This window comes from Arachis stenosperma, chromosome 9, assembly GCF_014773155.1.
Source record: "Arachis stenosperma cultivar V10309 chromosome 9, arast.V10309.gnm1.PFL2, whole genome shotgun sequence".
Lineage (NCBI taxonomy): Eukaryota > Viridiplantae > Streptophyta > Magnoliopsida > Fabales > Fabaceae > Arachis > Arachis stenosperma.
The window spans coordinates 98512788-98527920 of record NC_080385.1 but is presented as its reverse complement, the minus strand read 5'-3'; the positions used below and the strand labels follow the sequence as shown (position 1 = coordinate 98527920).

Genomic DNA, 15133 nt, shown 5'->3' with positions numbered 1-15133 from the left:
AACCCATGGCAATTTTGTGGGTAAATTACCCTTGTATATGTGTCATCATCTCAGCCATTGATCAAAGAAATTTTCAATCTTTCATTAATTGATTCATTAAATATTTTCACACTACATTGTATTTTATATTATTTACATTATACCACATAACGTATTTATACTGTAATATAAATGGGTACAATGTGCAAATAGTTGATTTTACAAATCCCTCCCCAAATACCATACAAATAAAAAACTTCCCCAAATACCATTTCAATGTCTACAGCTTCTTCTTCTACCTCTCAAAAGATACTTCAACCTCACTGCTTCTTCTTCAACCTCACTGCTTCTTCTACCCTTATACTACCTCACTGATTCTTCTTCTCTACCCTTTCTGTTGGTGATGGGTTTGATTTTTTCGGCGACCCACTCGCAAAACCTTCCCCAAATACCCCTGTAATATCCACTGCTTGTTCTTCTACTACATCACTACTTCTTTTACCCTTCTTATAGGTGATGGGTTTGATTTTTCCAGTGACCCACTCACAAAACCTTCTCCAAATACTCCTGTAATGTCCACATCTTCTTTTTCTACCTCACTGCTCCTCCAACCATTCCTGTAGGTGATGCATTTGATTTTTTCAGTGATCCACTCACAAATCCTTCCCCAAATACTGCTGTAATGTCCACAGCCTCTTCTTCTACCTCATTCCTCTGATTTCTTCGGTGACTCATCGTCAGTGACAGAATTTTCTGAACCACGTCGAAGACCCTGCCTACTGCTTCTTGGTCTAGGGTTACGCGGGTGTTTTTGTTTGTGACCCACAGGCAGAGTGAAGTATTTTTGAAGCCGTCAAAGCATAACTCATCCCCTTGCCGGGAACGATTTCGGTGACCCACGTGCAAAACCCTCTCGAAAAACCATTATAATGCCTACTGCTTCTTCTTTTAGCTCATTCGTTTGTTTTTGTTGTTGATTTTCACAATCAATTTTGCGTGATTTGTTCTATTATTCACTTTCTTTAATCACCATTGATCGAAGCAGATTGTTTCAATTTTGAATGCAATAGTTGATAATAGTTGTTCATGGTGGTGTTAAATATTAATCAGATTTATGGCAAGTGATGGATGCTCCTCCAACACGAGACGAGGCAGAGGCGAAGCCAGCGGTCAACAGGAACTAATAGCTGGATATGCAAGTTCAAGTTCGCTGCAACCTAGGGATGTAAAAGATGATGTGGCCCCAAAATACTTCTGCGAAAAATATGCCATCTGTTACATGTCGAAGACAGACACCAATCCGAATAGGCTATTTTTTGGATGCCCATTGTTAAAGGTAAGCACACAATTCTTCATGTATGATCACTAAGTTTATGCTAAAATTGAGTAAATTTTGAATTTTTGGAATGGAGGTTTAGAATATAGATTTTGGTTATTTTTCCTAGTTCAAGTTGTTGTGGATGTGATTTTGAATTGTTTGGAATGGCATGCCTATTGGTTATGAAAATGATTTGATTTTGTAAGCGATTTGCTGTTAAATTGGGTTGATATTGTATATGATTTGATATTGGTGCTGGTTAATTTTGAAGAATGATTGAGAACTGAAAAAAAGTTGATTTATTGAAAATAGATGTACCTAGATTAAAAATATTGATTGTGACATGAATTGACATGGAACCTGATCTGATTTAAAAAATGGCTTAAAAAATTGAAAGGATTTTTTAGATTTAGCTTTTAGGGATTAATTACAGTGACATATGTGGATTAGCCTGATTTGGAGTGTTTTGTACCACCATACATTTATTGTGTTCTATTTAATATAGGTGACAGAAGCACATTGTAAATTCTTTCTCTGGGTTGATGACCACCTTGTAAGGGTTAGAGCGGGGGAGGCTACAAGGGGATCGGGTGATGGAAAGTAGAATCATGTTGAAGAACATTTGAGAATGGATAACTTGATAGCACATGTAGAGGAAAGAATAGTAAACCTAGAGAAGTTGCTGAACAAGAAAAGTAGAGAAGCAGAGTTGAGGAAGAAGACTAAAAAGCAGGTTCAAGAGAGAAGGAGGCTTCATCAACAAAGTCTAATGATTAGATCAAAACCAGAACCTAAAGCACCTCTATTAGGTTCAGAAACTTTAGAATAATTTCCTTCTTTCTGAATTTTTCTACTAGAATGTAGACACACAATTGCTTGAAGCTTTTAAAGCAAAAATTGTCGATGACGTTTATTTGATATGGGCAACATGGTTGGAATTTGAATGTGTTTCTTGTTACGTGTTCTTGTTTTACCTATACATACCTATATGTTTTTTGGTATATATTTTTGTGAGTTAGTTATCGAATTTTCCTACTAATTTCAATAGCATATGAAGACTAATATGTTGTAGTAAGTCAGTCTGAATACCTGAAAATATTAACTTTTTTTTAGTGACATGAATGCTTAACATTGCAGTCATGTTATAACTCAATGTTCGGTAACTCTGTAAGAGTAGGAAGGAGAAGGGCATGACAATATAGACTGATGATTTGGTGACTTCAATGACAAATCATGCAGCCACCACAATAGATAATTGACACGATATGTTTTTCTTCTTATATACTAGTGTGCAGCATAAATATGAACAAATGAGAGAATGAAGAAGCTGAAACTCAACTAGAATGTTATGTTAGGCTTGGGGAAATTGGTGAATTGTAACTTGTTAGTCAAGTTTAATTGCTTTCCTTTCAGAAATTTTCCTGCATAGGTTTTCAAATTCTTAATCCCTTTAACCTAAATAAATCTTAACACTTCTAGTTTATCTGACCATGATGATTGGCCACTGCTTTGTTCTAATATATATAATTTGTTCAGCAAAAAGTACATTGCTATTTTTTATTAAGTCTCAAGTTTTGTAATTTTGATGATTGTTATTTTTCCATTGTAGAAAAATTGTCCTAGCAACAAATATCGCCGAGAGTAGCATCACCATAGATGATGTTGTGTATGTCATAGACTGTGGTAAAGCAAAAGAGACTATGTATGATGCTTTAAATAAGCTAGCCTGTCTGTTACCAACATGAATTTCAAAGGCTTCAGCTCATCAGGTATTGAAGTTGAAGATCATCATCTTTATCCCCTTGTAGATGATGTTTAATGCTCCAAATGAAACATCTGATTTTTTCAAAAATCGGTGCTTGCCATTATTGCTGAATCCTGTATTTGCTAAATTTGTTTGACTTTATTGCTCCCTTCATGTACTTTATTTAATTCCTCTTACTTTCTAACTTAAAGTCAAAGAAAGAGTACTAATGGGTTGACCATTTCAAAGACGTGGCCGTGCAGGTAGAGTGCAACCTGGAGTTTGTTATAGTTTGTTATAGTTTTAGTGTGCTAAAGGCTTATTGCAGGTCTTACCATGTAGTGGGTTGATCCGTTTTTTTTCTTATATACTAATATTCAATTAGTGTATGGCTTATTGCAGGTCTTACCATGTACTAGGTTAGGTTGTGTCAACGTCGAAGACAGTAGTGGTGTCTACAATTGTGGTCCTGAAACATGTGGTCATCATGTAAGTTTGTCTTCTAACTTATTTCAAGTAGTTTCTTGAATGCCCATTTATATGCGTCTTTTTTGGTGGAATCGTGTAACATAGGAAAAAATTGGTTGAATTATAGGTCGAATTTTGTATGCATGTGTGGATTCATGATCATCCCGGTTGAGTTATGTTTAGGTATTAAGGTGTAACATAGTAGATGATAAAAGGTGATCGATATTTTGTTTTCCCCAGTGTTAGTTTAATTAAGTGAATATTTAGTGTTTCTGACATACTTGGGATTGGGCTCGGTGAACTAACCTGGAAAAACATTTATTTTTTGGTAGTTCAAGTCTTTCTAAAAGTAAAGTGGGCTATCTATGAAATTGGGCTAGTTACAACAACAATACTTTAGTAGAAAATTGTACTGAGGATTAATGCAGCAAGTGGCTTCAAACCGGTTAAGCCCAACTGTTTCCGAAATTTTAATCCCAACTGCTTCTTCAGGTAACTATTTATTCCATTCATTTGTTTGTTTACACTTACCTTGCTCAATCTTTGTCTGAATAGCAGTTTTTTGTTTGAATAGCAGTTTTTGGTTGAATATCCGCGTAAAATGTTTGTTGGTTAACTGATATCTGTCACATAATCTATATACTAACATGGTTACAAATAGAATAACACCATTATAAATCTCCTATACATGAAGAACACTACATGACACATCGAATTAGATAGAATGAAGTTGTTATAGAACCATTTCTCTTAATTTTGGGCCTTTCAAACCAATGAAAAACATACACAAGATAAACTGAAATAAAAAAACTTAGAATTAACCAATATTATAACAATTAATAGTGGATTTCATTAACCAAAAAAGAAAAACATAAAGAACAGCAACCAGAATACTAAACATAGACGTTCAACAATTAGTCAGAGTAGATTTAAATGTCAATTATTTCTAAACCGGAAACATCCTTTCAAAATACTTAAGTGTAGACCTAACTGTGATCGGGTGTGGCATTCCTGGGTCTCGCCATGCTCTCCTCACCAATAGATTTCTAGTGCCATGTTCATTATCATATTCTGTCAACACAAGCTCTCTGTACCTGTAATTGATGAGTAACTCTCTTTCCTTTGAATTGTTCACCAACAAAATTAGGTTATCATCCACGAATAATATTGGATTTTCCCTGATGCTTTGACTCGTAAACCTGTAGTATTGCTCTAATATTTTATTTCCACCAGAGTCCTCATTCAAGTGCTAAATTGATGCGACATAACCAAATTCATTGTGTGTATGAGCGAGGAGTGCAACTTTGTCCTTGTGGGTTAGTAAATTGTGAACCGTATATATTGCACCTACTGGAATAGACACCTCACTAAAAGATTCATCTTCGACACTGTAACATAAAACAGACTTGGGTGTAGCATAACTATCTCCTGTACCAGTAATCTAATATGCGTGGCCATTATGAAAAACAGAGTTAGGGTCAATTTTTTCTACACCAGGGAGACAATTAACACAGTGAAACCATGTAGAACGCCTTGAACAGTATCTAGAGAAAAAAACGTAGGCATCAGCTATGCCCCTTTTGCACATATGAATGATGTTGTATGCATCTGTGTTTGGGACATGACCGAAACCATATACTGGGAAATATGATCTACCGTGGTCCCTGTGGGGGTCAAAAATTTCTCTAGATCATTGTGTTGTTGGATTTCATACCAAAAGTCTTGTATCATCTTGTCCACAGGAGAACTTGAAACATATGATCCCGTTTGACCCTCCCACAATACGAAACCACCCATCGATGTCAACTCCGAAAGGTTGTTGAACATGAACTTCTTCTTCGGAAGCAGCATCCATTACAAATAGTGAATCTGAACCCATTAACAGTAGTGAGTATCCAACATGAAATAAGACATATTGATCTAACACCTTCTGCCTTCGCATGTGTTGTATGCATGTTCTTGGTTGGCGTAGGCGTCGGAGCCAGAATTTATTCAAGCACATACATCTCCCTACAACTTTGGCACTACTTCACAAGAAGATTTCTTGCAGCAGTTCATCCGGAATAACCGACAACGGAAGATAATTTTGTTGGAATTTAGGCATTTTTCTCGAGGCACGTTTGGTAGTCTTGGTTTTCGGTAGGTTTATGTTTGCTTTAGTTTTTGTTTGGTTGAAGTCTCTGGTTCGCTTATAAGTAATGAACTTAAATTTCTCTAACTTATTAATTGTGTGAGATGTTGCATCCCATGAGAATTTGATATGGAAGAATATTGTGTTTACCGGTGTTATTGTAACCAGTTTAAACTAGGTGTTGTGTACCATTAAAATTATCTCGTCTACCAAAGTTTTTGGCTATGCTAGCAAATAAATTATGTGGGAGTTCCAACATTCTACTTTTCTCTAATTCTTTGTTTATTTAATTTGAAATTAGAAGCAGCCTCCAATTTTTTCTTGTATAATGGAAATACATGCTAACCAAATCCTGAATGTGTATTTACCTTATCTTACTAACTTAGTCTCTCATCCTGAATGTGTATTTACCTTATCTCGCTAACTTAGTGAGTCATCATTTACATATCAACTTGATTTCCAATATTTTCCCCTTATCACACCATTAGAATCCCTTATCCTAAAGAACACCATATCAGTCCTAATTTAATCATTTTACTCCCGATTTAATCATTTCTGTAGTTTCTGCATAAAGTATTAAAAAATTTCCCAATTCTTAAATAGGATGTTACCACTTCCATGCCATCACTTATGTGGCCATACAAATACCAGAATCAAATTTTGCAAATGAAAAAGCTTTTGTGGTTTAATTTTTTAACAAATAATGATGGAAAGTATAAAATTCTTCTAATGGTAGAATTGTCTGACTGTTAATAAAACCAATATCACTAGAATGCAGTATATATGACCCATATATACATTCACAAAACCACAATTCGAAACACATAATTTACATTAAAAAAACCAAATTTATGAGACAGAATACTAACATGTCCACGAAACTAAATATGTACACATAACATGGCCACCGAAACATTATTACAAAACATAAGTGCACCAAAATACCAAAAACAAATAACTTTGTGCTGTTCTGTCCTATGAAGATGGTGTTCTATAGTTCATAGACGACTCGAAAGAGTCAGACGAGGAAGTTCTTCGGTATCTCCTACAAGGTCCTGCCACTGCCCCTCCCCGTTGTTGATGGAGGTTGATCCTGTAATAATTTTGGCAAAATTATTCTACATGAATAAATATAAAAAGACTGTAAATTTAATTCCCTAAGTAAACGAATTATTGTTACCTTGACTCCTAAGAACGCGGTGGTGAACCTTGTTGCCTCCGACGCTGCAGCCATAATAACCTTACAGCCTCCCAATAGCATGAAACAAACAAAAAAGAGTTCTAAGACCTGATCCCAAGATCACAGATGATCAAAAAGATGAAAATACAATAGTAAAATGTCCTATTTATAGCCAACTAGTAACCTAGGGTTTACAGAAATAAGTAAATGATGCAGAAATCCACTTCCGGGGCCCACTTGGTGTGTGCTTGGGCTGAATATTGAAGCTTTCATGTGCATAGGCTTCTCTTGGAGTTAAACGCCAGCTCTGGTGCCAGTTTGGGCATTTAACTCCTGCTTTTATGTCAGTTTGGACGTTTTACACTAGAATTTTTATGCTGACTTGGAACACCAGTTTGGGCCATCAAATCTCGAGTAAAGTATATGCTGGAAAGCCCAAGATGTCTACTTTCCAACGCAATTGAGAGCTCGCCAATTGAGCTTCTGTAGCTCCAGAAAATTTACTTCGAGTGCAGGGAGTTCAGAGCATCTTCAGTCCTTTTTCAGCCTCTGAATCAAATTTTTGCTCAGGTCCCTCAATTTCAGCCAGAAAATACCTGAAATCACAGAAAAACACACAAACTCATAGTAAAGTCCAGAAATGTGATCTTTGCATAAAAACTACTAATTATATACTAAAAACTAACTAAATCATACTAAAAACTACCTAAAAATAATGCCAAAAAGCGTATAAATTATCCGCTCATCAATCACCCTTTGTTACAGACACTTGATCTTTCCTGGCATTTTTCGAAGCTTTCATTGTATTTTCTATCAGTATGAGTCTCTAAACCTCCTAGGTTAAGGGGAGGAGCTCTGCTGAGTTCTATGGATTAATAAAAAGTATTACTGTTCTATCACCATTTGTGTTTGATTCTCTATTCTAAGATGTATCTTTGTTCTTCAACCTTATGAACGAGTTGAACCGGCACAAGGTTATCTCTATTCTACATGGGTTTGGCGAGTGTCTTTCATCGGATATCAATGAACCACTAGCTTGATTATACATCTCTTAGATGGCTAATCCATGACTTCGTTGGAAACTTCTCGAGACACCAGTTCAGCCGAGGTATAGGGAGATTAAGGTCTTTGTGGTAAAGGAAAGAACCGAAGGCGCAACATTCTCTTATCCGGAAGATTCGACCTTGTCAGTGGCGTTTTGAGTAGGATCATCAAGGGAAATGGACTGCAGGAGCTTCACTCTCATTCAGTCTGGATGCGCACTAACCCTGGTGTTCAGCCTGGAGGAGAATCAGCGACCTCTCAAGAAAGGCGTTGATCATATACAGCCTGCCATAGAAGAAATCATTCACAGTTGGCATAGATAGTGAGACCGAATTAATCCAGAAGAACAAAACATCTCTGAAGCCTTAACCATCTTCTAATCGTTGCATTCACCTTCAATTGAGTAACGTTATCTTTATTTTTCTTTTATGCGCTTCAAACAAACAAACAACTTTTCTATCCTCCTGACTAAGATCCACAAAATAACCACAGCTTGATTCAAGCCAACAATCCTTGTAGGATAGATCCTGACTCACTCAGGTATTACTTGGACGACCCAGTGCACTTGTTGGTTCAGTTGTGCAAAGTATAATTCCGCGCACCAATGTCCCATCACCCACTTTCTTTGTTGGGCATGAGGCGGATATTCTAAGGGACTTCATGTCAGGTTCCTCCTCCAGGGCATAACAGCATGATCCATCGTCTTCAGAAGCACAACATGATCCACAAGGTGGAGTATCTGGCACATACTCCCCAAAGGACTCACTCTCATTGGACGATCCAGTTTCGGCAACATAATCCGAATCAGACTCACTCAATTCAACATCAATACTATTTCTAGGATCAACAAAGTGAATCGACCTCGCCGCTACTAAGACTGCATGAGGTATTGAAGAAGACAACCCAGAACCACCACCTACGTCACGAGTATCAACATACCACTCCATAACATGTTGCGGCATTAGCCTAGCATGTATATCGAACATTATACTGATGTTCTTTTCAACTTTAACCCAAAATGTCCTGTTAATAAAACCTCCACCAGGTAGCATGATAGGAATCTATATACTACTATACCAACTTCTTTTGAACCAATTGCCCTCATGTTGCCTAAGATGACATTTTTAAGCGAATCTAGAGAATCAACACGGCAAGTACACAACATCATACGTGAATTACACTCAAATATTACTCCCTCATCATTGTTTTTAATTATCCCATTGGGATAGACTACTACTACTACAAAAAAAAAAAAAAAACTGATTATTAGTCATTTGTATGAGTAACAAGGAGAGGAGAAATAGATAGAGTTGAGATGGATATAGTGTGATAACTGGTTGAGTCAAGAAGCTACTTATATAGGAGTTTTTTTTAAGTACTTATCTAGGATGTATAGATTCCTATATATTTATGCACGTATCCTGAATGTAGTGGCTTTAAACTTTTTACGAATATATCCCTAATACTATGCACCCGGTTTATGCATAACTGCACATAGTTGTGTCATATATCCTAGGTACATCCGTTTTCTTTTTTTTTTTTTGTGTATCCTGCATTCAGAATATTCAGTTTATAATATTATTGACTTTTTTTCTGTACTCGAAATATGTAATATGTGTGTAAATTTGTAATTTTTCTATCTATTACACATTTTTGTAAATATTATATTTATTTAATTTAAAAAAAGTATTAGTTGTGTCACTAATTGGTGACGTGTCATTATCAAATTTGTATATGTATATAAAATTTATAGAAAATTACTTTAAAAATCCATTAGGGATATTTAATTATTAAAAATAATTTTACAAAAAATAATTAAGAAGAATTAATTTTTATAATATTTAATAAAAAAGATTAATTTTTTTTTATAAAAAAATAAATATATTTATAGGTTAGTTTTTTATTTTTTTATTTTAATTACTATTATACTCATACTCTTATTAATGTACTTTTTATCTATAATATAAATTTATTGTTGTAAACCATTAATTTACTATTAATAAGTCCTTTTTAACTTTTAATATAATTCTTTTATTATTATTGTGATAAAATATATGACCTCTATAATTTAAATTTTTTTTATTATTAAATTTTTTTATTTTCTTTTTTTCCCATTCTTCTAACATTTTTTTGGTGTCAAATTAATTTCTAAGTCTTACTTTGATTTTTATTTTAATTCTATATCTTAAATAACCTCACTATTTCATTTAACATCCCATAACCGAACACAACAACAACAAAATAATAAGAATTAAAAGAGAATTAATATTAATTAAATATAAGAGAAAAAAAAATAAACAACTCCGGTCAATAATAATTACATGAAATACTAATATGATTATCTCGTTTTTAGAAAAAATTTAGTCCTTCGTTTTAAATATTATATAAATTAGTTTTTTAATAATTTTTTATATTAAAAATCTTTTTTAATAATTAAAATTTTCTAATAGCCTTTTAAAATAAATTTTTTTCAGATTTAACTTTTTTTACTAAATTACAGAAAAAAAACTAAAATTTAGAAAGATATATATCATTTAATTAATAATTTTTAAATTGTCAAAAATGAGAATTATATTGAATAATTTTTAAAATATTTAAAATACAAATAAGACAGAAAATATTAGAAATTATTTTAATATTTATTCCAAATATTTAAAACATAAATAATACTTTATTCGTTTTTTATTAATTGTTTAATATATATATATTCTCTCTCTCCCTCATAATTTTCCTTCTCATCCCCAGCATCAGCTAACACAGTCGTAGACTCACAGAGCCGACCCACCCACTCATTCATTCGTTGGTTCTTTCATTCTTCATCGTCTTGGTTTATGAGGTAACCTACCAACCCCCTTATCCCTCAATACGGTGTCGTTTTTGTTCTCCTTCACCTCTTTTCCACTTTTCCAATTTCCCCCTTCTCCTCTCCGATTTCATTATTTATTTAATTTCGTTTAATTTTCCCCCTCTTCTTATTGCAGCTCCAAGGAGAAACCCACTCTCGGGTAAGTTATTTCTCCAATCCCTAATTTCACATTCTTCTATATATTTATCTATTTTTTATACATCTAGGTTTTAACTTAGAATTATATATTTTAGTAATAGCAATAGCTAGGTTTGTATTCAGCGGCATCCGTCAAATTATTATTATTATTATTATTATTATTATTATTATTATTATTATTATTATTATTATCAGATGTTGCATGTACAAAACTCCAATTATTTATTTTTTATTATTCAAAAAAATTGCACTTGGTAGTGATGGGACTTATGTTCTATTGTATTGAAGGCTTCTTATTGGGTAGAAACAAACAATCAGTTGTTTTCATGTGATGTGAAGATGATAATTGAGAACAGTTAGATGATACTCAATTATTATTCAATTATTAACTTCACATGAAAAAAACACAAACATGAAGATAACTGCTTTTGAGTGTCTACCTTTTTATTGCTATGAATTGGTAATACTGAACATATCTTATGATTTCTGATTTTTATTGTGTATATACTGAGCAATATTTTTTGAGAGTTTTGCCAAAATGCCTATTGAATTTCTTCTTCTCTAACTTCAGTGGCACGCGGATTAAGACCCGCAAGCGGAATATTGCGGCGCCTTTGGACCCTGAAGCATTCTCGGATGCAGTGGTCCAGATTTATTTGGATAATGCTGGTGATCTGGTAATATAACATCCTACATTGTATTTTCAGTTCAATTATTGATATCTTAATGATACATAATGATTTAGGTAGTTTATGTGTATAGGAACTTGTTGCTAAGAGCATTGAGTCTTCAGAACTTGACTTCTCAAGATACGGTGACACCTTTTTCGAGGCAAGCTTTCTGAACCAGTCGAGATAATTTATTTGTTTTTGTTAGTTAGTTCATGTTATGTGGATTGATTGTGCATATTTCATGATATCATGACTTTTACATCTAAAACTGTTAGGATGTGCAGTAAACTTAGGTGGTGTCTGATATATGCAGAGCATTCCTCTGTGTATCTTTAGATTGAATAAATAACATTTATTTTGTTTTAGTAATGGTTACGTCACCAGTTATTTTATCAGTGTTTTTAGACCTAGTGATAGCTGTAGATGCCAGATTCGATGGTCAAGATTTCCTTCTCCATGCACACCCACCCACCTACACCTCTATTAGTCTACCCTTCTTTTAGTCTGAGATGCAACTCACCTTGACACTGACATCTCTATTTGTATTGTGATGCTGTTCATGTAAGTAGTGCAAATAGAAGAGTATGCCAATTTGCATAACTGTCAAATAAACCACTAATTGATATGCATCATTTGTATAGATTGAATTGATGTTGAGTAGCAATATATTTCAATTGTTTCTTCCATTTATTTGGGTCAATCAGGTCATTCAAGTTGACATTGTCTTTCAGTCTTTTGCTATAGTTAGATATGTCAGGACTTGTCAATCAGTGGGAAGTCCTTGATTCTTCCATGTAGTTTATTCTTCTTTGAATGTTTATCTGATATATGCTTTTTACATTATTGTAGGTTGTTTTCATTGGTTGTCGTACACAACCTGGAACAACCAAGCCTGATGAAGGGGATCGCCATCCTTACTCTATAATAGAGTGTGAGCCGAAGCGGGAAGTCATTTTGCCATCGGTGATCTACACACAAAAGATTTTGCGAAGGAAGCCATTCCTCATAAAGAATCTTGAAAATGTCATGCGAAGATTCCTACAATCCTTGGAGTTTTTTGAAGAAAATGAAAGGAAAAAGTTGGCAATCTTCACGGCACTTGCATTCTCTCAGAAGCTATCCGGTCTTCCTCCAGAGACTGTCTTCCAACCACTTCTTAAAGATAATCTTGTGGGCAAAGGGCTAGTTCTGTCCTTCGTAACTGAGTTCTTTAAGGAGTATCTGGTTGACAACAGCCTTGATGATCTTATTTCAATTCTGAAACGGGGAAAAGTGGAGGATAATCTTTTGGACTTTTTCCCCCCTTCAAAAAGATCAAATGAGTCTTTTGCTGAGCATTTCAAGTAAGACTTAGTTGTTATAGTCACGTCCTTATATATGCAGTTCTAATTCCTTTGGTGACCTTATTTTGGAATGCTCTTGGTTTGTTATATGCTAAGACCTGAGATTTATGATTGTGATATTTGGTAACATACTTAGAGTGAAAGATGACGTGGCACCTATCTTAACAAAGATAGTAGAATCTTGCCTAAGATGATTCGTTCATGTGTGAAGACTCCTGTATAAGCCCTTCTAGGAAGAGTAGATTTGATTAAGAGCAGTACAATAGGTAAAAGTAAGAGTCCAAGAAAAACTATTGTTCAAACCAGTAAAAAATATTTAAATTTCTACCTGTTGACTGTAGATATGCTTTGCAATAGGAGACTAAGTCATCAACTTATCTATATAGCTGACTCTGCCTAGTTTCATGAGGCTTAGGCATTATTGTTATATATATGACAGGTGTTCTGTACTTCTGTTTAGTATTGCGTTGCAGACTTCACTCCTGTTCTTACTTCTTTCATAAAATGGTTATATACTGACGAGAATTTGGTTTAGTTTGATCAATTTAAAATTTGGTATTTGGACTAAGGAATCTTGACTTTATTTCCATAAATAATTGAATTTATTTATGTAGTTCACTAAGGTGGATCATTTAGTAGACTATATTTTTGTTGTTTTTATCATTCCTAATGTTTTGCTCGCTAAGTTGTAACTTAAAGATATTAATCACAATAACATTTTAGGAAGGAAGGACTGATAACCTTGGTGGAGTATAATGAGAAGAAAATATTCGAAGTTAAACTTAAGGAAATGAAGTCTACTTTGACGACACTGATAACCGAGGAAGCTGATATATCTGAAGTCATAGAAACAGTGAAGCTGCAAGTTAAAGATGCTAAATTGCCAGATATTGAGGTTGTGCGGGTGTTGTGGGATGTTTTAATGGATGCTGTTCAGTGGTCAGGAAAAAATCAGCAACAGAATTCAAATTCAGCCCTGCGCCAGGTACCTTTAAAATGTTTTCCATCTATGGCTATTTCACTATTTGTATTTGATTGGAAACTTATCAGCTCTGTAGTCTTAAACTAGTGTTCTTGGGAATTGGGATAATTATTAATAACGTTGCCAGTATTTTAAAAATTTGTTATGCAATTTGAGTCTAGTTAGCTTGCCCATGGCTGGAAGTGGTCCAGTGGTTTTTGCATTTTGGAATGGCATTAGTGTTTTACTCTCTTTATCTACTCTGTATTTGAATGTGCAATTTCAATTGTTGAACCTGTGTCTATATATAAGAAGTATTTAGTTTATGAATATTATGTATTCATAGGCTTGCTGAGTAGTGCATAACTTCTGAGAGCCTAATCATGGATTATGTATTCATAGGCTTGCTGAGTAGTGCATGACTTCTGAGAGCCTAATCATGGATTAGGTGTTCTTATATGGTGTTAAAACATGTTTGTGTTTGCTTGTTTCGATGGTTGCTTTTACATGCATATAGGGAAACATAATTTCTCATAAAGTCATAATTTTCTATTTTTCTTATAATGCATGTTCTATATTGCAAGTATTGACGACATCACTCTGTGTTGATAAAGGTAAAAACTTGGGCACCATTGTTGAATACGTTCTGCACCAGTGGGAAGCTTGAGCTTGAACTGATGTACAAAGTACAGATGCAATGCTACGAGGATGCGAAACTCATGAAGCTGTTCCCTGAGATTATAAGGTCCCTTTATGAGCAGGATGTGCTGGCTGAAGACACGATTCTTCACTGGTTCCGCAGAGGAACGAACACCAAGGGCAGGTATATAATAATTATGGGCATTCACCAACTCATAAAAGTGGTTTTTCAAGTTTTCCATTTTTCTTGTGCCATTTATTTCCTAAGGTTGTAGCTGTTACTTAAAGTTTATTATTTGGAAATACTTCAGGCAAAGCTTTGTGAAGGCACTTGAACCCTTCGTCAATTGGCTTGAGGAGGCGGAAGAGGAAGAATGAGAGTGGCAGAGGGTCAGGGCTGAGATATTGCATTCTCTCTTTAGCATGCCCCATCACCTATCTACTTTGTGAGATTGGCTCATAATTTCCTAAGTTATAATTACTTGTTGTCTTCTTTATTTGACTTTGCATATGACTCTCTTATCTGCATCATGTCCGTTTCCTGCATGCCAGTGATTATGTTGTATTATGCATTTCTCTGCTTTGAGATTTAACTTGAATAATCTATTTTCTTTTAACAAAACCATTGCGCATTGAATTTATTGATTTCAA

At 34.4% G+C, this 15133-nt stretch overlaps 1 protein-coding gene across 1 annotated transcript; it reads left to right on the top strand.

Moving 5' to 3' along the window:
* The first annotated feature begins 10593 nt into the window (after positions 1-10593).
* Positions 10594-15123, top strand: LOC130947848 (uncharacterized). Its single transcript, XM_057876565.1, has 8 exons — positions 10594-10700; positions 10846-10869; positions 11440-11545; positions 11631-11699; positions 12389-12882; positions 13606-13867; positions 14458-14666; positions 14794-15123. Exons 1-8 carry the CDS (start codon positions 10696-10698, stop codon positions 14858-14860), a joined length of 1236 nt encoding a protein of 411 aa, XP_057732548.1. The 5' UTR covers positions 10594-10695; the 3' UTR covers positions 14861-15123.
* The last annotated feature ends 10 nt before the right edge of the window (positions 15124-15133 follow it).

What these genes read in the sequence shown, in the direction of transcription:
- LOC130947848 (XM_057876565.1), top strand. An exon ending in TGGATAATGCTGGTGATCTG is followed by an intron (nt 11,546 to 11,630) that starts GTAATATAACAT and finishes TTATGTGTATAG; the next exon opens with GAACTTGTTGCTAAGAGCAT. An exon ending in ACGGTGACACCTTTTTCGAG is followed by an intron (nt 11,700 to 12,388) that starts GCAAGCTTTCTG and finishes ACATTATTGTAG; the next exon opens with GTTGTTTTCATTGGTTGTCG.